This window comes from Salvia hispanica, chromosome 4 (genome assembly GCF_023119035.1).
Source record: "Salvia hispanica cultivar TCC Black 2014 chromosome 4, UniMelb_Shisp_WGS_1.0, whole genome shotgun sequence".
In the NCBI taxonomy this organism is placed as follows: domain Eukaryota; kingdom Viridiplantae; phylum Streptophyta; class Magnoliopsida; order Lamiales; family Lamiaceae; genus Salvia; species Salvia hispanica.
The window spans coordinates 34,498,983-34,520,438 of record NC_062968.1 but is presented as its reverse complement, the minus strand read 5'-3'; the positions used below and the strand labels follow the sequence as shown (position 1 = coordinate 34,520,438).

At 34.7% G+C, this 21,456-nt stretch overlaps 4 protein-coding genes across 4 annotated transcripts; 2 read left to right on the top strand and 2 right to left on the bottom strand.

The window, feature by feature from the left end:
- The first annotated feature begins 280 nt into the window (after positions 1-280).
- On the top strand, positions 281-1,575 carry LOC125224026 (peptidyl-prolyl cis-trans isomerase CYP19-3-like). Its single transcript, XM_048127365.1, has 2 exons — positions 281-413; positions 927-1,575. The coding sequence occupies exon 2, from the start codon at positions 928-930 to the stop codon at positions 1,450-1,452; it is 525 nt and encodes a 174-aa protein (XP_047983322.1). The 5' UTR covers positions 281-413; position 927; the 3' UTR covers positions 1,453-1,575.
- LOC125224024 (rubisco accumulation factor 1.1, chloroplastic-like) lies at positions 1,475-3,036 on the bottom strand. The gene is given in 2 exon segments (XM_048127362.1): positions 1,475-2,740; positions 2,742-3,036. Coding segments are annotated over 2 exon segments (1,350 nt in total). The 5' UTR covers positions 2,957-3,036; the 3' UTR covers positions 1,475-1,605.
- Positions 3,037-10,225: 7,189 nt separating this feature from the next.
- LOC125224405 (ethylene-response factor C3-like) lies at positions 10,226-11,116 on the top strand. Its single transcript, XM_048127801.1, has one exon. It carries the CDS (start codon positions 10,358-10,360, stop codon positions 10,931-10,933), a length of 576 nt encoding a protein of 191 aa, XP_047983758.1. The 5' UTR covers positions 10,226-10,357; the 3' UTR covers positions 10,934-11,116.
- Positions 11,117-15,754: 4,638 nt separating this feature from the next.
- Positions 15,755-17,248, bottom strand: LOC125185314 (phosphoenolpyruvate carboxylase kinase 1-like). Its single transcript, XM_048081837.1, has 2 exons — positions 16,280-17,248; positions 15,755-16,177 (listed from the first exon to the last, which is right to left on the bottom strand). Exons 1-2 carry the CDS (start codon positions 17,061-17,063, stop codon positions 16,137-16,139), a joined length of 825 nt encoding a protein of 274 aa, XP_047937794.1. The 5' UTR covers positions 17,064-17,248; the 3' UTR covers positions 15,755-16,136.
- Between the last annotated feature and the right edge of the window lie 4,208 nt (positions 17,249-21,456).

Sequence of the window (21,456 nt, the reverse complement as noted above, 5' to 3'; positions counted from 1 at the left end):
TTGGTACAATTGTTATATTCCAGGTAGTTATGGTATGTATCGTGTTCAATGGATCAAGATTTGAGTTCAAATATCTCATCTATTAGAAATGAAGTACATATAATGAAAAATGAAATATTTAAATTTCAAACTTTATGAAAGTAATTAAAATTTATCATGAGTGTTTCTATCGGTGTAAGGTCACAAAACTGGGGTGGGCTATCACTATATGATTAATTCAGCTAAGAAAATAATGAAGGGGCAATGTGAAAATACATGAAAGCCAAAGGTGTATCTTGAAATTTAGAAATTCTAAAACCCTAAACCCAAAATCATGGCGCAGCCATTGCCCTAGCCTCCTGTATATTTATATCACATTCGAGTCCTCATTTGTCAGTTGTCATCGTCTTCCGTCCCATTTTTGTCTCAAACAGGTAATTCAAACTCTTCTTGTAGGCTAATTATACGTTGTTATCGTTTCAGTATTAAGAGAGCGAAGCACAGATCGAAGGCTTCATGGGCATAAATTGAAAGCCTATGGAGCTCAATAATTGTGCGACATTAAATGTTGTCCTGTAACTTTTTATCCTCTTTATCTGTATCGCATCATCTGGAGGATTTTTACTCGATATACATCTTTAAATTGTTGGTTTCATTGTTTTTCGTTGATAGTAATGGATTTGAAATGTTATTTGATTTTCACTTTCCTGTACAATTTGCACATGCGATTGAGTTGTACGCCTTTTTATCGATATCTCTGCATTCTAGAGAATAGTGTACTCTCGAATCGAAGCATCTGAGATCGTTTTCTGATTTCTGTAGATAGTTTGGAGAATGTTGTTTTGCTACTTGCTTGATTTTAGTCTGCATATATTTTATGCGATTAGTTTGTGTTGTACTCTATAAAAATTCCCAAATCAACAAATTCATGCCTCTTTCATGATCAGAATGAAGAACCCGAAGGTTTTCTTGGACATATTGATCGGTAAAGCGAAAGCTGGACGCGTTGTGATGGAGCTCTTTGCCGACACTACCCCAAAAACTGCCGAGAACTTCCGAGCTCTGTGCACCGGCGAGAAAGGAATCGGATCTTGCGGGAAGCCACTGCATTTCAAAGGATCTACATTTCATCGCATCATCCCTGAGTTCATGTGTCAAGGCGGTGATTTCACTCGCGGCAACGGGACTGGCGGAGAATCCATTTATGGAGCCAAGTTTGCCGATGAGAATTTCACTCTAAAGCACACTAAGCCAGGCCTCTTGTCCATGGCAAATGCTGGTAAAAACACCAATGGCTCCCAATTCTTCATCACCACTGCAACGACCTCTTGGCTCGATGGGAAGCACGTCGTGTTCGGGGAAGTTGTGGATGGCTATAACGTAGTCGAGGAGATGGAGAAAGTTGGGTCCGATGCTGGGACGCCCTCCTCCACTGTTTTGATTGAGGATTGTGGTCAGATTGTTGAAGATTAATTTATTAGGATTTGTATGTAAATTGGTAGCAATAAGCTTCCTTTGATTATCATCACTTGTAACAAGGTTTCATTGTATTACAAAACAATATGGATATCTATCTTATCTTTCAAAGCTGTGACACCCCTTCGAAAAATTGAATCCCATGGCCACCTAGTCGTCATCAACCAATTGATCTTCAATGTCGTCTCTAGGCGGCCGGACCACCAAGAGCACCATGCCGAGGCTCTTCTCCACCCCTGTTTCCTTCAACTTGACGCCTCTCTCCACCTTCAAGGCCTCGGTGCCGCTCCCGTTGCCACCACCCACCACCATATAAAACCCATCCTCCGCTTCCACCTCCGTCTGGCCTCTATCCACCACCACCAATATCTCCTCATCCAAATCCTTCCTCTTATCCTTCCACGGAAGCACTCCTTTTGCCTTATCAAACCTCACTGCCACTCCTCCCCTGTTCAGCCCTGCTATCGGCATCCATCCCGGCAGCACCACCCACCCACTCCAGCTCTTCTCGGCCTCCACGATCCCGAAATTCCCTCCCATTCCACACTCCCATGGCGCCTCCTGCAGCTGCACCTCCCTCCCCTCCGCCTTGCACACGGGAAGCACAACCACTGAAGTGGACTCCGCCACCTCCCCGTACACCAGCCGAACCACCGGCACGCGCAGCGCCTGAGCCAATTCATCCTCAACTTCCTCATCCTCCTTCCCTTCCAAATCCTCGAGCACTCTCATCCGCGCGCGCTCCGTCTCCGCCATCTCCAGAGCCTTCTCCAAAGACTGTGCAGTCCACTCCGGGGACGACGCCGTTTTGTGCTCGAACGCCTGCCGGAAAAACATAAAAGCCAAGCAATCCCCAGGGATATTTCCATCAAAAAACTCCCAGCCTCTCTCCTCGTAGCGGCGCGGGTAATCCTTGATCGACCTAGCCAATTCCCCCGCCTTTTTGGCGTCAAATCCGTGCTTGATGATGAATCGAGCGGCGGCGGCGCGCTGAGGAGTGTTGAGAATCCGGATCTCGTAGAGGATCTCGGCGGAGCCGGAGTTGTTGAAGTAGGAGACGGTGTCGGGGTCGGCGGCCTCGATGAGGGAGTCGCGGACCTGGTTGGCGACGACGAGGAGGTTCTGCTCGATGGAGGCGATGCCGGTGATCTCCTCAATGGTGGTGGAGATGAAGCCCTCGGAGACGAGGGAGGGGATGAGGGAGGCGTACTCGAACCATTGGCCGAGGCGGTTGGTGAGGATGTCGAGGCGAGCCATGGTGTCGAGGTTGCGGTAGCGGGCGGGAGGGGGAAGGCGGGGGGTGGTAGGGCTGGTAGACCTCCTGCGGAGGCTGCTGCGGCGCCTGCCTCTTGTTGTAGTTGCGGGAGCCGGGGATGATGAGGGCGGAGATGGAGAGGGGCTTGTGGAGGGAGGAAGGGGAGGAGGGGAGGGGGAGGGGGAGGTGGAGGTGGGGGAGGAAGGGGGTGGAGAGGAAGGGTTTAGGGGCGGCGACGGACACCATCGTGATGGATGGATAGATTGATAGGGGGAAACGTTATCCTCTTTGCTAATGCACTAATTTGCTACACTTGATGAAAATATCTGAGTATTGTGATGGAATTCAACAAGTGGTAACAAATATCCCATCTTATTTAAGATAAGACAATCATGTAGCGGACGCAACATTATTTTAACTTGGCATCAAACTAGTATATCCCACTATTAGTAACTATCTTCATACTTTATATCTACTTTCCCCTACTTTTTTACTTGGATTAACACCTAAATTCAAATCCTACAATTTAACCTATTTCTATTTGCTTTTAAAGTTATTTGCATGCAAATATATAAACTTTCAATATATTCCAGTTTTTTATTCTAAATACTCCATTCGTCCCATAAAATAGACAATGGGAATGACACGAGAATTTAGATAAAATTAATAAAGTAGGAGAGTGGAGGACAATGATATGGTAAAGTAAAAGAGAGGAGTAGAATTATAGTTTAAGTAGTGTTAGTGAGTAGGACTTACATTATTAAATTGATGGAGTATAACTTTCTAAAAATGGAATGCACATATTTTTGTAGTACGGACGAAAGTGAAAGCACACATATTTTTATGGGACGGAGGGAGTATATGAACTTTGACTTTTTCTAATTTTCTCCCAAAATCATTTTTTAATCAAATTGAAGCTGACGTGTTCGACGATAATGTCAACGTGGCAAAACGTGGCAATTATTAAAATGACGTTATTTGAATAAAAAAAGAGTAATTTGTCTAAGAGTAATGTAATAGGAGATGTATTACGAAAGTAAAAATTTAGTCTTTTTTTTATATATAAAAGACTATCCACTTATCTCTCTTTTATGTGTGATAGAAAATATACTAGAAAATGTTATAGGTGATCTCTACTGTATTTAGTTACGTTCTCCAAGCATCATTTTTCTATTTTCAATTGCTTTTTTACCACTAATAAGACCTATATTATTAAAACTATGTTCAAATTGTACAAACCTATTTCTGGGACTTCTAATTGTTTGAGTTTTTTCTTCGGGGATGATTTTTAAATGGTCTCTCCATCCAAACTATCTTGATCTTTATCTCTTTTCAGATAGGCCTACTCACTTTTAATTGTTTTTTTTTATAACAATTAAAGATATTTTAATCGTGTGTTATTTTCTCCATAATCAACCCTACTTAAAGTCGGGCAGCCCAGCCCATTTCTCTCATTATCACCCCTCTGATATAAGCCATCTCTAATTTTCTTTTATCAAATTCGTTGCCCCAGGTCCACCTCCCTCCCAACTCCTCGGCCTTCTCTAATAAGGTAAAATATTATTCATAATTGAATTTATTAAAATTTCAAACTGAAATTCACAACCAAGTAATTTTTACAGAAAAATGACCTCAAATTTGAATAATATTAATACTCTCTATGTTCCACAGTAATAGAGGCATTTCATTTTGCACACTTATTTTGAAAAAATAATTATAAATAGTTAAAGAGAAGAAAAAGTGAATTAAGAGAGAGAATATTGTAGATAAGACTCTTCTCTACATTATTCTCTCTTTTATTTTACTCTCTCTCCACTTTAACTATTTAATATAATTTTTTAAAAATGAGTGCAGAAAATGAAATGTCTCTATTACTATGGAACGGGGGGAGTAACAAATTATACATATAATTACTTATATTCATAAATATTATCTTCATAGATCTCATATTCAAAAGCAACACCTCAAAATTTTAAATACTATTGGGGGCCCATCAAAATTATCTCAATAATTTTGCAGCATATTTATGTCGCCACTTATTTAGAACATCCAAATTTTATTCTATGTACGTAAAAACTATAATGATCAATATATTGAATACCAATGGGCAATAAGGCTGAATAAAGAAGATAATTTTGGACGCAAACATTTTACATAAAAAGCCTAACTTATTTAATAGTATTGGGCTTCAAAAGCCCAATAGCTTACCTCTAACAAATTTAGCAGTAGATTAGATAAGAAGTCTAGACCTAAATTATTTCATGGCCTACTCAAACAGAGTTTGAACTGGATAATCCAACTTATAAATTGGGTTAAAGTGAAACCCAAAATCAAATTACCTCTCAAGCTAACAAGATGTAGCAAAAACTAAACAATTTCTTTCGAGAATAGTAGTAATACTTTTATTGTGTTGAAGTGTATCTATTTCAGTCATAATTTGATGCCATCCTACTTGCTGGTTTGTAAAACGGACAAGTACAACCTTAGGTTAACATTTACCTTTTTATCTTTACCATGTTTACAAAACTGATACTCCTCAAATAAACAATCCATAATTTTGGTGGTTAATCCTCAATTTTGAAAACATAAAATGATGAATTTTAATATTTTTTCTCAATTTCTATGACAACAACTTTGATTTACTAATTACTATCTCCGTCCCCCAAATTTTGACATACTTTGACCCGACACAGGTTTTAAGAAATGTAATGGAAAGTGAGTTGAAAAAGTTGGTGGGATGTGAGTCCTACTTTTAAAGTATTAGTTTTATAATAAAATGTGAGTAGGAATGAGTTAGTAGAATATGAGGTCCACTACCAAAATTGGTAAAAGTGACGTGTGTCAAATTTTCAGGGACGAACCGAAATGGTAAACTGTGTCAAAATTTGGGGGACAGAGGTAGTACTATTTATACATGTAAATATGTTGTTGATTTCACGCACACATGTTCTAAATAGATGACATAGTTGAATAATTTGTTATAGAGGAGTGTTATATTGCTAACTCATAACTAAATAATAGCCATTAGATATTCAAATTAAGGGCTTAGATTATTAATCCCTAAATGTCAATACGATCAACGAAAAACGTCAATAATGCCATATGATTAATTCCAAAAAATATCAATAGGAGTATTAATGTCAATTAACTACATGTTTAGTTATAACTAACTTTTAAAAGAAATCCCAAAACTTTAAATTCATATAACATAAATAAAATTAAAGATAATTTCATAAGGATTCCAACGATATCATACATGCATATGTTCCGACGTCAAAATTTGAAAAAAATTCAATTTTTAATTTTTTCGTATAAAGTTATAAATGTCAAAGATACTATATAAAATATGTCAATATAATACATGTAGAATGTCAATATAAGCAATGTGTTAACATTCTTAAAGAATTGTATTGACATTCTCAAAGTATTGCGTTGATATTTTCGGAACACTGTATTGACATTTTCATCCAAAACCCTAATTTGGTGTTTTTTTTTTATCTTTTTCGATTTAATTAATAAAAACGAAAATTAACACGTGGCAAATTGTAGACCACACGTTTTCTAAAATCCTATGGCCTTAAATTAGTTGTAGTTAGCAATTAAATGATGAGTTAGCAATTGATCACTCCCCATTTGTTACATGTATTGATGAAAATGATAAAATTTATAGGTGGTATTATCCTCGTTGAATTTTTTTTAATGTCAATTTAAATACAATTTCACCAAATTATACTACATGAGAAAATTGAGAAAAAAATATTAAAATTTATAATTTTTATGATTGATTTAAAATAGCAGGATATATCAAAATTTAACCAAAGTTAATAGTAATATTTTTGATAATTTTCCCCACGACATAACTTTGTCGATTTTGGTCAAAACGTCACTTTTTATGATACACCATTTTGAATTGATCACCACACGTGCACTAGCTCAGGAAAACTTTGTATTCAACTGTCTAATTTGCAACAAAGTTTGGATTAAATGATCACTTCGTTTGATTTTATATAACTACTTTGAGACCACTTTAATGTTTGATATGCTGTATGAAGGGCAGACAAAATAAATGAGAAAGTTCCAATCATATTTAGTGGATCAATTGCCATTCAAATCTCCCACTATTTTATTATTTATTTTTATTCATATTTTGGAACTTTTGACTACCAAACTTTGAACTTCCGAAGAATTTCAAAATCTTCCCGAATATGCTGACCATCTTTCAAGTTGGTCAAAACTGTCATTAATTAGACGGAGACATTGACGATAATAAAAATAATTATTCATTCCCTCTTAACTAAGTTCAGTCTTATTTTTGGACACAGAGATTAAGAAATTATGTTGAAAAATAAGAGAGAAGAATAAAATAGGAAAGATAAAGAGAGAATAAAATATATAATGTAATAAAGTAAGAGTGATCAAATGTTTTGTTTTTTGCTAAAAATATAACTCAACTTAGTTGGGATATACCAAAAAGAAATACGACTGTAATTTAGTTCAGACGGAGAGAGTATTATAATAAGTAAATATAATGGCAACTATATTAGGAATTGTACATTTTTACAATATTTTAAATAATTAGCAGAATGTTTTTATTATGTAATTTATTCATTCATGGGAAGCCAAAATTCATATGCGAGTTGCGAAATTCCTGAATATTTACGCATTTATTTTCATAAATAACTAATTAAGTAATCTGCTACTACTAATCTTCACGTGCCATAACTTGACCAAGTTGAATTGACCAATATTATGTGTTGTAAATTGTAATTGACCTAAAAGAAAAGTCTGGTTCTGCATTTTTTCTCAGTTAATTTTTGGACATACATGGCTACAATATCCCATTGAATTAACTCTCTTGTTGTCATTAATGAATGGTATAATACCCTATATTTATCAATTATTTTTCTTAAACTATTTTCAAATGTTATGAACAAAAAAGTTCTTCTTTGAATAAACAAAAATTGCTAAGTAAAGGGTCTGAAAACTTAGTGTAAGATTGTCGGTAAAGTTTTTAAGGAGTTCTTTTCTATATATCTGTTTCCTAATGTGGATGGGGAAATAAGAATCCAATAGGTCCTAGTCCTATCAACATTTTGCAGCCAATCAGAATCATCTTTAATAATAACTAAAAGAAGATAATACAGTATCATTAAATTTGGCACTCACATGTTAAATGAATGTGATTTTGGTGCATGCACCCTCCCAATCAATATGTTCTATACTTTATACATAGAGCAAAAGGAGTGAGCTGAATACTGGCTCTTATTGGTCAAATGTTAGAATTGAATTTTAGCCCACTTGTTGTACTAATTATGATGAATTTCTTTTTATTTTGAAAATGTCTAGACACCTCCTCTTGCATACAGAAAAAAATAGCTTTTTAGAAAATAATGCACGACGACAGTGAATATGAAAATATGTATAACTAGAGGTTCAATTCTTATGGTCAGATTATCGGTGAGAGTGAATATAAAAAAAGAGATATAACTAGAGGTTCAATTCTCATTTTCTTAGTTCAAAAAAGTGTGAGATAATAGGACGAAGAGCACTAGCTTATATAATTCATTTATCCAAATTGTACACTTACTCACCTATGATTATTATAATCACGCACTAAATCACTAAATCAAAAGGCTAAATTCCATTATTACTTTTGCAAACATAGAGTTATTACGTGGAATTAAATATTTTAATCTCGGTTGTCTGATTCACACTGGTTAATTAATCCAATCCAATGTGAAGAGAAAGTAAAAGTAATTAAAAATAAATAAATATACAGTTTTAGCCGTTACGTGGCCCTCAATTACCATCATCATATGCATCATTCCAAAACTTTTGACCACAAATAGTAATAGGTGATAGCAAAATTGTGGCCATCACATGGTCAAACCACCACAAATTCACTGATCAAATCATTTTATTTTGCCATCAATTCATCTTATTTTAATTTATTTTTAACCATAGAACGTCATTTCTTGCGAGAATGGACAAGTCTAATCAAACTGATATTTGAATTACCGCCAACATTTTAAATCCAATATTCATCTGATGGAAGGACATAACGAGTACTATACGGAAACTCGACATTAACCCCAAAAAAATTAATACTTTCTCCATTCTATAATAATAGAGTCATTTTGCTATTTTGGTATGTTCCATAGTAATAGAGTCATTATTCTTTTAGTAAAAGTCAACACATTTTTCCACACCTACTTTACTCTCTCTTACTTTTTTCTCTCTTCAACTCTCTACTTTTTTCATTTTCCACTCTATTCTCACTTTACTTAACTCACCTAACACAATTTTTATTAATCTCCGTGCCAAAAAGAAATGTTTCAATTACTATGGAACGGAGGGAGTAGGTTTTGATCAAGTTTTATTGATTTGTATTCTTATTGAATTGACCCATTAAACACCTGGTAATTTCGGGTTGAATTGGGTTCAGGTAAACCATTAAAAATATCATTGTACTCTTACTTTTATAAAAAAAATTACTAGCAGTACTTTATTTTTATTCGCTAGGTTTGTGTATATCAAAGTCCTGATTGTTATCGTACCATGTCAATTATCAACCCATAATATATCTTATCGCTAACGGTTCGTGTCGTGTTTGGGTTTGAAGGCAGCGGATTGTATTCATGTTCGAGTTGAGAATTTCCTTAACATATTTGGTTTAGATTAGATTTTATTGGGTTAGGCCGTTATCAAGCTGATCCGATAATAAATCAACCCGCATGATTTGACACCTTAAATATTCTGGAGAGGGATTATGTACGCATTTTCTCCATTTTGGTGTTGTTCTCAAAGTTATATGCAAAAATAGTGTCAAATTATTAAAACTTAAATCTGTCATTGTTCAGATTTTTAATAATATTGTGATTTTGCCGAATAATTTGAGATAAATGAGTAAATTCTCTAATTCTTTGAGGTACAGCCGTTTATGACCGCAAATGTGCAAATTAAATTTCATGGACCATTTTCTAGTTACATTCACAATGAAAAAAAAAATATGTGCTCACGTGCGAGGATATATGCATTACTAAACAAATGAACAACACTAAGAAAGTTGTTTAAATTCAAACAAAAACAAAAAGACGAATACTTGGTGATTTTGAATTTTAAATTAACCCAAACTGTCTCCATGCAGCTCCCTCAACTGTACCCTGTCCATTTATAAACCAAATTCAATACCAAGCATATAAAACATTAAATTTAAATCCACTCCTAAGTCATATATAGCCACTAGTATTATATTTTATGGTGTAAAAATGTTTTTAATGACGTCACAAAGCGACGTCACTGGAAAAGAATAACGCCGCCATGCGCTTTGACCCACGTGCACACAATGTTATAGCTCTAAAATCTCAAATAAAATGCTCATAATATAATAAGCATCCCTTTCTTAGCCCTACATATTATTATTATTACTATTATTATTAAATTATTTGATTGCCACATCTTCCCGCCTCTATATAAATCCCACAGCAGCTCAAAACCAGTACGATACGACCAAATCCCACTTGCCATAACAAGAACAGATCAAACCTACGACTACGAAATTCAAACTCTTTTAATTCCACATTCTCTATTTATAGTTAGAAATCCCTCACATTAAACACATTTCTTTTAACTCGGAGCTAAGATAGCATGGATTATTCAGGCAATTACCATTACCAATATGCGTCCTCCACATTTTCTCCCGAAACGTCGTCGTTCGGCGGCAGTCTGCCTTTCAACGAAGACGATTCCCAAGAGATGCTCCTCCACGGAGTTCTGGCGGAGGGAGCGACGGCGGCGGAGGAGGTGATGTACAGGGGAGTGAGGAGGCGGCCGTGGGGGAAGTACGCGGCGGAGATAAGGGACTCGACGAGGAACAGCGTGAGGGTGTGGCTGGGGACGTTCGACACGGCGGAGGAGGCGGCGCTGGCCTACGACCAGGCGGCCTTCGCAATGCGAGGGGCGGCGGCGGTGCTCAACTACCCGGCGGAGGTGGTGTGGGAGTCGCTGAGGGAGATGGGCTACAGCGGCGAGGTGGAGGAGGGCTGCTCGCCCGTGCTGGCTCTCAAGAGGCGCCACTCCATGCAGAGGAAGTCGGCGGGGAGGAAGAAGAAGCAGGCGGCCGACAAGGAGGTCGTGGTTTTGGAGGATTTGGGGTCGGATTATTTGGAGGAGTTGCTTGCTTTGTCTGAAAATTCAACTTCGACCTCTCCTTATTACTATTAAACAATTTCATATTTGAATTGATTACGGTGAAAGACAATACATTTTTGATCCATTGTGCTTCGTTATAGGTTGTTTAACTATATGTATGATGTAATGATACAAGGAGTGTCATTTGATTTCCCTCCTACTATTTTCATCTCTTATATGTGGAGTTTACTGAATCTAATTTGAAGGTTAGATATATACTGCTGAATCAATCGTCCTATATTTAAGATAATTATTTGACAATCCAAAACGATAGTATATTCTAATACTATAATAAAAGTCCATGAACTTTTCTGTTGGAGCATTATACAGTTCAACCAAAATATACTTGGGTTGGTATATATCAAAATCCGCAAGTCTTAGATGTCGGAATAAAAGTGCATAAAATTTTTAACTTTGAAACAATTAGTGATAAGTTGAGTAGCTCATGAAAATGTATTGATAATATTTATAGTTCTTTCTCAACATCTGAGATATTTATATATTTTATTTGCCAACTGGATAGGTTGCCATGCAAGCTATGAAAATGATCATAATATTTACATAAAATATTAGTATTTTCTTTTAATGTTAAATCCTGATTTTTGAAATATGTATATATGCCACTTGTACAGTGACAAATAAGCACTATTAAAATGTGGTTACACAGGTCGTATCAGTTCTGCAATTCGTTTGAATTATAAACTATGCATTCATGGGTGATCTATATTTAATTTTTATAAAGGAATTATCCAAGCTAATAATTCATGGTAATGTTTTTGTTGACCTGATTGAAATGGGAATTGAATGATGTGACATGGTGCATTTTATAAAATCAAAGGATTCAATTATTGGGTGGGACCTGAGTTTCTTGTATTTTGTTGGTCAGTATGACCCCAATGTTGAATAATTTCTCATTTGACTTCTGCAAATACTAATCAATGATGTAACCTATTGGATTACGAATGCATGGATGTCATCAATCTCTTTATTTTTCTTTTTAAAAACACTACAATATTTCCTCGTCTAGATTAAATGATTCATTTTGACTGTGTTTTAAGGAAGAGAATTTTTTGACTTCGTTAAAAAAAATTAATAAAATATGAGACTCATTTAATTTTTATATGTATATAGCTTTATATTTCCTCTGTTTTTTAAAAATAACAACTATTCTCATTTTAGTCTGTTCTTTAAAAATAGCAACTTTCAAACTTTCTATTTTAAAAAATCTATATACCCTTGTACAACAATTTATTTATCACTTATACCACTACAATTAATAACTTAAAATGGACCCCATAATCCACTAATATTAATTTCATTACTTTTTTCTATCCCTCTCTCTTACATTACCAATTTTTCTCCTTATCTCTCTTACTTTACCAAATTGTGCATTAAAACTCGTGTCGTTTCAAACCTTCCTATTTTTAAAAAATGGAGGGAGTAATAGAATGTGTAAATAATAAGTTTGCAATGTAATATCCACTAGTATAAATTAGAGTAAATTGAACTATCTACATGACTACGTCCCACTTAAGACGTCCACCTTCTTGTGTGGCACGAGAACTTAGGAGAAATTGTAAGGTAGAGTATGTAGAGAGTAAAAGATAGTTGAATTAATGAAGGAGGATAGAGAGATTTATTTTTAAATATAGAAAGGTGACATATTGAGTGGAACAAACTAAAAAAGAATAATGAACATCTTGAATATATTATTTATAACATTTTAAAATGACAAAACGAGTCATCTATATATATTTGCATCATATATGTTAAAGCTCACCAAATTTTGTACATCTATTCATAAATTACACAAGATTAAATCATTCACAGCAAAATCGTTGAAAATTAATTTGATTTTTTCCTTCTGCATATTGTGGAGTTGAGGTACACCATATATTAAAGCATGACACCAATAAACTAGACGTGAAAATATGAAGTCCATAGTTTTGGGCCACATATCATGGGCCGAGTAAGCCTTGTGACCCATCAGTTTTGCTTGTGTACTAGTATTACCATACATGGAGGCCTCAATACACCGAATAATGCAAATTTGATTATATCAAAATTTGTTGAATGTTTACATCCCATGCAAAGGAAACAATTAATACTCCGTATTAGAAATGTGTGCTCTGATAAATTTAATCAACTCTTTGATAATCCATAATTTGACCAGATAATTGACTGGAGCCTTGATATTGATACTATTTGATAATTAAAACACACCTTTCATGACTAGTTTATATTAACTCCACACTCTTTGTAGAATAACTAGGCTTGCTTATCAAGATTGATTTAAACATTGAGGAGGAGTATAATTTTTCCTTTCATATTCAAAGTCAAAAGTTGGAATCCTAGAGAAATTAACAATTTCACTCGTTTATTAAATGAAGGAAGCGGAATATATTTGACACTGTTCAAAAGAATATACCAATAATATGCCCCCATTCATAAATATCAATTTTATTAAAGTTGATTCTCGTTCCCATCTTCATTTTTAATATTTTTCGTGCTTTCCGTGTATTGGCTTTTGGTAGGTTCTTGTCCTTGTGCCGACTATTTAAAATATACTAAATCCTCTTATTCTAGAACAGTAGACTCATTTTATTTTTTGCACTTATTTCAAAATAAAGTGATAATAAATAATTAAAATGAATAAATAGTATAGTATAAGAAAAAATAATGTCGAGAAGATTCTTATATATTTTTTTTATTTTACTATTTCTCCATTTTAACTATTTATTATAAAAAGGTTCTTATCCTTGTGCTGACTATTTAAAATATACTTATTCCTCTTATTCCAGATGAGTATACTCATTTTATTTTATGCATTTATTTCAATATAAAATGATAATAAATAACTAAAGTGAATAAATAGTATAGTAGGAGAGAAAATAATGTAGATAAGACTTTTATCTATTTCTTTTTTTTTACTTTACTATTTCTTCATTTTAACTATTTATTATAAATTTTTTCTTTGAAATGACTGATCTACTACTATAAAATAGCTGGAGTACTTCTTAATACTAGTACATAGTAATAAAGCTTCCAAAGTTAATACTTCCTTTGTCCCGTAAAAGTAGCAATATTTGAAACAGAACGAGTTTTATGTAAAAATGGTAATGTAAGAGAGAGATAGATAGAAAAATGTGTTAGTGAAAAATGAGTCTCATCCGAGAAAGAAATTTCTTAAAGAGGAAGTTTCTATTTTTATGGAATAAATTTAAAATGAAAGAATTTTTATTTTTAGAGAAAGGAAAGAATATAAGTCTAGTCATGGAACTAAAAACTTAATGACTAAGACAAGTGGCCGTCCTTTTTCTCTACCGTGTTCGTACTGAAAATTTAAACAAGGACAAAAAGAAGAACAAACGCGTACATTTTGGGAGACAAATAGGTTTTTTGAATAGAAATACCAAATAAAATACTCCATATAATTAGCATCAGATCTCAAATTTGGATGCTTATACACCCCCTTTTTTCATGTGCGATGGCTTGTGATTCCACGTGTTCCCTCCTAATTTCAAACTTGGTTGATTAATTACTAGAATAAAATGATCCTTTTCGAACAAAGTATAATTAATTGATTAAAAAGAAAATAAAATATTAATTATATAGCAAAATATTCAAAAGACACTAGCAAGCTAGAATATGAATAAAACGAAAATTAAAAAAGTTTTTTTCCAACAAATGGATTTCAAACAAGCTAACTATTTTGTTAGCAAACTCATAGCTAATAAAGTAATCTTGTATAATAGTCGAAATTAAAAAGAGATATTGTTGTATTCAATGATATCAAATATAAATAACTCAAAATATGAACTTAAAATACGAACATGCAAAAAGAAAGATCTAGATCAAAACTTTCTATACCTTAAAAGCATGTTCTAAACAACACTGTTATAGGACGAGGCCTTCGATCTAACTCCCGCAACCACCTCTTTCTAGCTACGCTGGTGGCCCTGCTATGTACATGCAAATTACTACGTTGGTGGTTCTACTATGTACATGCAATTCACTTGGCTGGTGGTCCTGCTCTGTACTACATGCACTTCAATTTTCTTCATAAATAATGACACAACTTAAGTATACTACATTATTAATTAATAGTTATTAGAGTTTAATATTCATAATTATATTTTAACAAAGATTAAAAAATCCCATAATTACATTATAAGACTATTTAATTAAGCTATTTGGTGATGTTAAATAATACTCCTTCAGTTCCTAAAAGTTTGTCCGGTTTTTTCATTTCCGTCCGTCCCATAAAATTTGTCTCAATTTCATGTTTTACCATTTTTTGTATTGAATCTTATATTCCACTAACTCGTTTATATTCATATTTTATTATAAAATTATATAAAAGTAGAATTCATATTCTACTAATTTTTTGAACTCACTTTTCATTATATTTTTTAAAATTTGTGCCAAGTTAAAATGGGATAATATTTGGGGGAGTGTAGATATTTAAATGAAATATGTAACCTCTAATAAATTTATTAATTCCTTTTAAGACAGAGAGGACACACGTGACACGACTCTCGATGGTGCGGCTTTGCATAAGCAGGGCCACATTAGGTGGTTTGGAGAAAGAAAGAGACTTTATTTTTGATAAAATTGTGATACTCACTGATAGGCGATAGCTGTGGCTTGACACCGATTCTGCGGGGCCCGATAATCACCTTCGGGCATCTCCAATTTGGAGAATAAACTATAACTGAATATTTAACTAATTTATTTATCAATACTCTACAATTTGGTATTTTGCCGTATGGGATCCTTGCTGAAAGAGTAAAACTGTAGATGAATCAATTATTATCACATAAAATTCATAGACGATGCTCATGAAATCAACAATACTAGAAGCACACCGAGAGTCATATATTTATATTAATATAATATACAACATAATCTAGTAGGAGTATGTTTGAGGACATTTACATCCTTGTATTCTTCATCGCCCCTTAATATGGATATCAAACAAACAAACACCTAAATTTGGGTTATTTGATTCATGGTCATTCATTCTACATCGTGTATTTAATTACACGATTAAAACCACTCCCAAATTTGATCTTAGTTAAAACCTCACCAACATCAGATCCAACGGTCCAGATACGCGGACCATGGTTTTTTTTGTTTTTTGTAACGAAGCATATCTGTATCTTCTTCCCCCAAATTTTGACACCATCCTCTGCGGCTGATAAGAGATCACCGTTACATAGCATTTCTGCTTCAACTAATCCTCCATCTCTCCTCCATTCATTATCCATGGATGGCCTGCAAAAATATCCCGCATCAATTTCGAAATTAGATTTGGGGATGATAAAATTAAAAAGATTTTCCCGCCAAAATCGAAGAAGATAAGGATACATCACTTACTGAGAACTTGCTCGGCGGAGAATCTCCGGCAGGGGTCTTTGCAGATCATCTTCCGCAGCAGATCTTTGGCCTCCGGCGAGACCGAGCGGAAAAGCTTGGTCGGAAACCTGAGCCTCTCCCGCAGCACGGCCTCGAAGATCTGGACGGGGCCGTCGCCGTAGAAAGGGGGGACGCCGGCGAGCATGATGTAGAGGATGACGCCGGCGCTCCAGACATCGACCTTCTCGCCGTAGCTCCCGCCCATGAGCACCTCGGGCGCCACGTAGTAGGGCGTGCCGACGAGGCCGCTCATCTCCTCCGCCGCCCCGAAGACCTCCGCGGAGCCGAAGTCGGCGAGCTTGAGCCCCCCGCGCGAGTCGAAGAGGATGTTGTCGGGCTTGATGTCGCGGTGGGCGACGCCGGCGCGGTGGCAGAAGGCGAGGGCGGAGATGAGCTGCGAGACGAGCGGGGCGGCGTCGCGCTCGGAGAAGCGCGGGGAGGAGGAGAGGCGGTCGAAGAGGTCGCCGCCGTCGCAGAGGTCGGTGACGATGTGGAGATAGTCGTCGTTGTCGTAGACGTCGTGGAGGCGGAGGACGTGGGGGCAGGCGGAGAGGAGGCGGAGGATCTTAGGCTCGACGTCGAGGCAGCGGCGGTCGGTGGGGTCGGAGGAGAGGTCGCGCTTGGCGATGGACTTGCAGGCGAAGGAGGAGGAGGAGATAGGGGAGTAGCAGCGGTGGACGACGCCGAAGCGGCCGCGCCCGAGCTCTTCGCAGAGGTGGTAGTCGTTGTTGAGGGTGTCGCACATTGTATGTTCGATTGTTTCTGTTTTTTGGGGGCGAGTCTTATGTTTGCTCCTTTATTTATATGTGACGGAATGTTCTATGTGGAATCCAAACTCTGTGTTATATACGACCAATACCACCAAGGAGGGGCAGTTTGTATCTGTTTTTTTTTGGTGGTCCTCCTTCCAGCTTCCTCAACCAACATTCATTTATTACCCTTCATATTTACATCTCTACTATTGTGCTTATAATATTGGGACGCTTGTAGCAGGGGGCGGTGCTGATGGAACTGGATCTCTACGTGTAACACAAAATTTGATGTGCATAATTCCTTACTTTATTTTATTTTTTACAATTACACTACTTCTAAAATTGTTGTTTCTATAGACTTGGTTTAATATGCAAGCTCTACATTTCATAGTCTTTTTTTATTCATTAAATCATCCAAATAAAATATTTCACCGCAACTGCTGGAACCTACCTCATACTTAGAGGAATGATACATGGCGTAAGCTTCTACGTATTCCTACTATGTTGTCTATGTTTCAAAACTTAATCATAGTATGTAAACAAATTGTGTTGACGTATAAACTTTTGTCCGAATTCAATTATTGCCATTATAATATTAAGTGAGAGGGGAAGGATGCTCATATTTAATTGCAAAAACTTGCTTCAGTAGACACCTATTGTTTTTTGTCAAAATTTATAATCAAACACAACAAAGACATCTTGTCAACCAATATCGATTGTTATTTAATTTATTTCTTACTCAATAATAAATTATAGTAGTGGTTTTTTAAAAAATTTAATAAATTCCCGAATTTGTTTTAGAGAATGTTATTAAAAGTACAATTAATACATTCAAAATTTTTAATACTCCACTTTATACTAAACCAATAAAGTTATAGATTCTTTGTTTTCGGATTAATCCAACTACCGAAATCATAGAAGAATTTGGTTATTTAGGTTTATCATTTTATCAAGAATAGTGAAGTTCGATGCAAATGAAAATTGTACTAATTGATCAAGTCGATTTATCTTTAAAAAGAGCTAAGTGATTTTAAGAATGAACATAACCTTAGCACTCCTAAGTTTAATTAGACCCGTAATACATGTACAGCTGCAAGAATTAGATTAATCTTGCAAAAGAATTGCACATGAGAACTGAAGCTCAACACCTAGCCAACAACCACATTTGCTCAAATTAAAAGCAAATAAAATGTCTAATAAGCTGACACATAGCATATACTTGAAATTTTTGAATGATTAAAAAATTGAAACATGTATACTCAATTATTATTTTGAAAATAAAAAATTTGAAATAAAAACAGAACAACCCAATCAAAATTTGGCACATTTTCAAATCTGGTGTTGCTATTTGCGGACGAATACCGGCATGACAATACAATACGGGTGTAAAAATTAATGATTATAGGAAAATGCACGAGTATTTTGCCTTCTAATTGAGCACTCCATAGGTTTTACTATATTTTAGCGTGTATTAAATTATTAATAATAGTGAATTAGTTTTATGAAAGCAAATTTTGAGTGGCAGGAACGTGATATGGCATGCTGATTGCTGCATGCCGAATATTGTTAATTTGGTAGTGAAAGTGAATCCAGGACGAAGAGTAGAAGACACGTGTATACTATTTGTTATACACGTTTCTGATGCATCAAACCTGCTTCGATATGTAACTCAAAAATTAACTATATTCTAGTACTACTCTTTTATGGTTTAAGTTTCAACTTTCAAGGATTATGATAGATTTGAGGAAAGCGTCATAGTTAATCAGACGTACAATAAAATAAGTTAGTAATAATATTCCGATAATACTCTAAAGAATTAAGATAAAGTTGAAGAAAGAACAAGGTATAAAGTACAATTAACCCAAGGAATATTATACTACTAAAAATAAGTTTACCTAACAAAAAAAATAAGTCACATTTTTTAAGCTATGGTATTTTTGTGTGCCTACTTCCATCATAAACAACGTACATTTTGAAGTACGTGGGCCTAATCTAATCTAACTCGATAAACATTCACCACAGGTCCTTTCATTATCATTAGGTGGCCCCCCAGCCTTATTGCTTTCTCTTAATATTTGGCCACTAGTCACTACACTACTTAGTTGAGTGAATATCTATCTAATCTCCCTCAATACATCATCAAATATTTTCTTTTTTCACTCGACACATGAAATAAAAAAATTTATATTCTATATAATTTACAAGTATAATATTTTTTATGAAACAGTGAAAGTACTATCAAAAGATTCAAACACAAAAAGTCAATTACATCAAAGTTCTCAGGCATTTTATTTTTGATCCAACTTTTGATATCGCCCAATTTATATATGATAAATTATGTTGGGATGAGCAAATTCAGACACGGACTATTAATCCATGATCTAAGGAACGAGCTAGCGGTGTCACTCTTGATTTTATTTGCTTGATTACCACTTTCTGTGAAAGGGAATCATGATTTTTTTTTATGAATTATAAATATTTCTGACGTCAGTCTGATTAACCATTTGCCTCCAATAATTGATTTAATTTCTAGGGGATAATATTCTATTTATATAATCGTTATGTCGATATTATTGAAATTTTATCTATTTTGTTCGTAACTAATCAACCTCAGGTATATCCTATACGATATTGCACACCTGTTGGAAATGCTGTACGTGGTTCTCCCTTTAGTGCTCCACGAATCTTATTAAACTTTAATTTACTCCAAATAAAGTTTGGTTCTTTTTGCAATTTGAAATAAAGTTCAATTGTGATACAGATATTTTCTAAACCTCATTTGTTTTAATTTTACACTGATTATATCAAAAAAACAAGAACAATGATACGATTTATGAATGCTTTGCGACAACTTATTAAAGGCTCGTCACTAACACCAACGGGATGTAGCGCAGTTGGCAGCGCGGAGCTGTGGTGACCTTGAGGTCACGGGTTCAAACCCCACCACCCGTTGAGAGACTTTCGGCCTTAATCCGCAAACCCGGTCAAATAGGATTAGTCGGATTCCGCCGAAGGTGGGTTCGATACACATGTGGTCAAACCAAAAAAAAAAAAACAAAGGCTCGTCACTAACAATATTTCTTTATTATAATCAGTATCACTTTACTTCCTAGTAGATTCGATGTTACATTTTAGAGATAAGATGCGCTTAATCCCATGATGGAAATCGAACCTTTAATTAAGATTATGATGGACGGGATTGGAGATTCAATTTCTATCACTCATTTATATATAAGTGAGGGATAATTTCACTACTTTTAGATCTTAATTTATTCATGAATTTCATTGCTTGAACAAATAGCCAGAAATAGTATTCTAGGAAGTGGATGGATATATTTTCATTTTATTTTTTATGAAAGAGTTTATTTTAAGAAAATTTTCACTTTAAACAAATGTTTAATTTTATAAATCGTGTATGAATTTTAAACAGTGTAGATAGAGTGTGAATTAAAAATAAGAATAACAAAATACTATGCATATATATTTACAATAAAATAGTGAAAAGCTGAAATCCCATGAAGTACATACAAATGTTTACACTACACAAAATATATCATAGTACTATGTAATAATGTATTTTTGAATACACCTTTCAGGTTAGAAAATAAATGGTTATTTATCTAAAAATGCACAATTATTGTTTTCGAATTCACGCACATGACCAAAAAATGAAAAACAAACTGGAAGACACTAGGCAAAATCACATACAGTCGGATGAATAAAATTTTTACCTGAAACTAATTATCAAAACATTTTTCTCATTTCAAAATCTTACACTCCCTCGGTCTATTCAAGATAATCATATTTTCCTTTTAATTTGTTTCACTTATAATGTCCATTTTATAATATTCAAAAATAAATTTGTCACTTCCCTCTTCTAATTAAAATATTACTCCCTCCGTCCTAGATAATTTGGGACACTTTAACCCGGCACGAATTTTAAAAAATCTAATGGACAGTGAGTTGAAAAAGTTGGTGGGATGTGAGTCCTACTTTTAAAGTATTAGTTTTATAATAAAATGTGAGTAGGAATGAGTTAGTGGAATATGAGGTCCACTACAAAAAATGATAAAAAAGAAGTGGGACAAATTATATAGAACGGCCCAAAATGAAATATTGAGTCGAATTATCTGGGACGGAGGGAGTACTACATACAATTTCACCTAAATTTTATCACTCTTAATTACTCCATCTATATCTTTATGTCATTTAACAGTTAACAATGTGGTCATTGAGACTTGGAGTATATTAAACCCTATGTCTCTTAAAATTTGGCATCATTTGACTCGGCACGAGTTTTAAGAAATGTAGTAGAAAGGGTTGAAAAAGTTAGTGGCATGTGAATCCTACTTTTATATATTAGTAGTTTTAAAATAAAATGTGAGT

What these genes read in the sequence shown, in the direction of transcription:
- LOC125224026 (XM_048127365.1), top strand. Translation starts at nt 928, where the DNA reads ATGAAGAACCCGAAGGTTTTCTTGGACATATTGATCGGTAAAGCGAAA.
- LOC125185314 (XM_048081837.1), bottom strand. Translation starts at nt 17,063, where the DNA reads ATGTGCGACACCCTCAACAACGACTACCACCTCTGCGAAGAGCTCGGG. An exon ending in CTCCGCCGAGCAAGTTCTCA is followed by an intron (nt 16,178 to 16,279) that starts GTAAGTGATGTA and finishes ATATTTTTGCAG; the next exon opens with GCCATCCATGGATAATGAAT.
- LOC125224405 (XM_048127801.1), top strand. Translation starts at nt 10,358, where the DNA reads ATGGATTATTCAGGCAATTACCATTACCAATATGCGTCCTCCACATTT.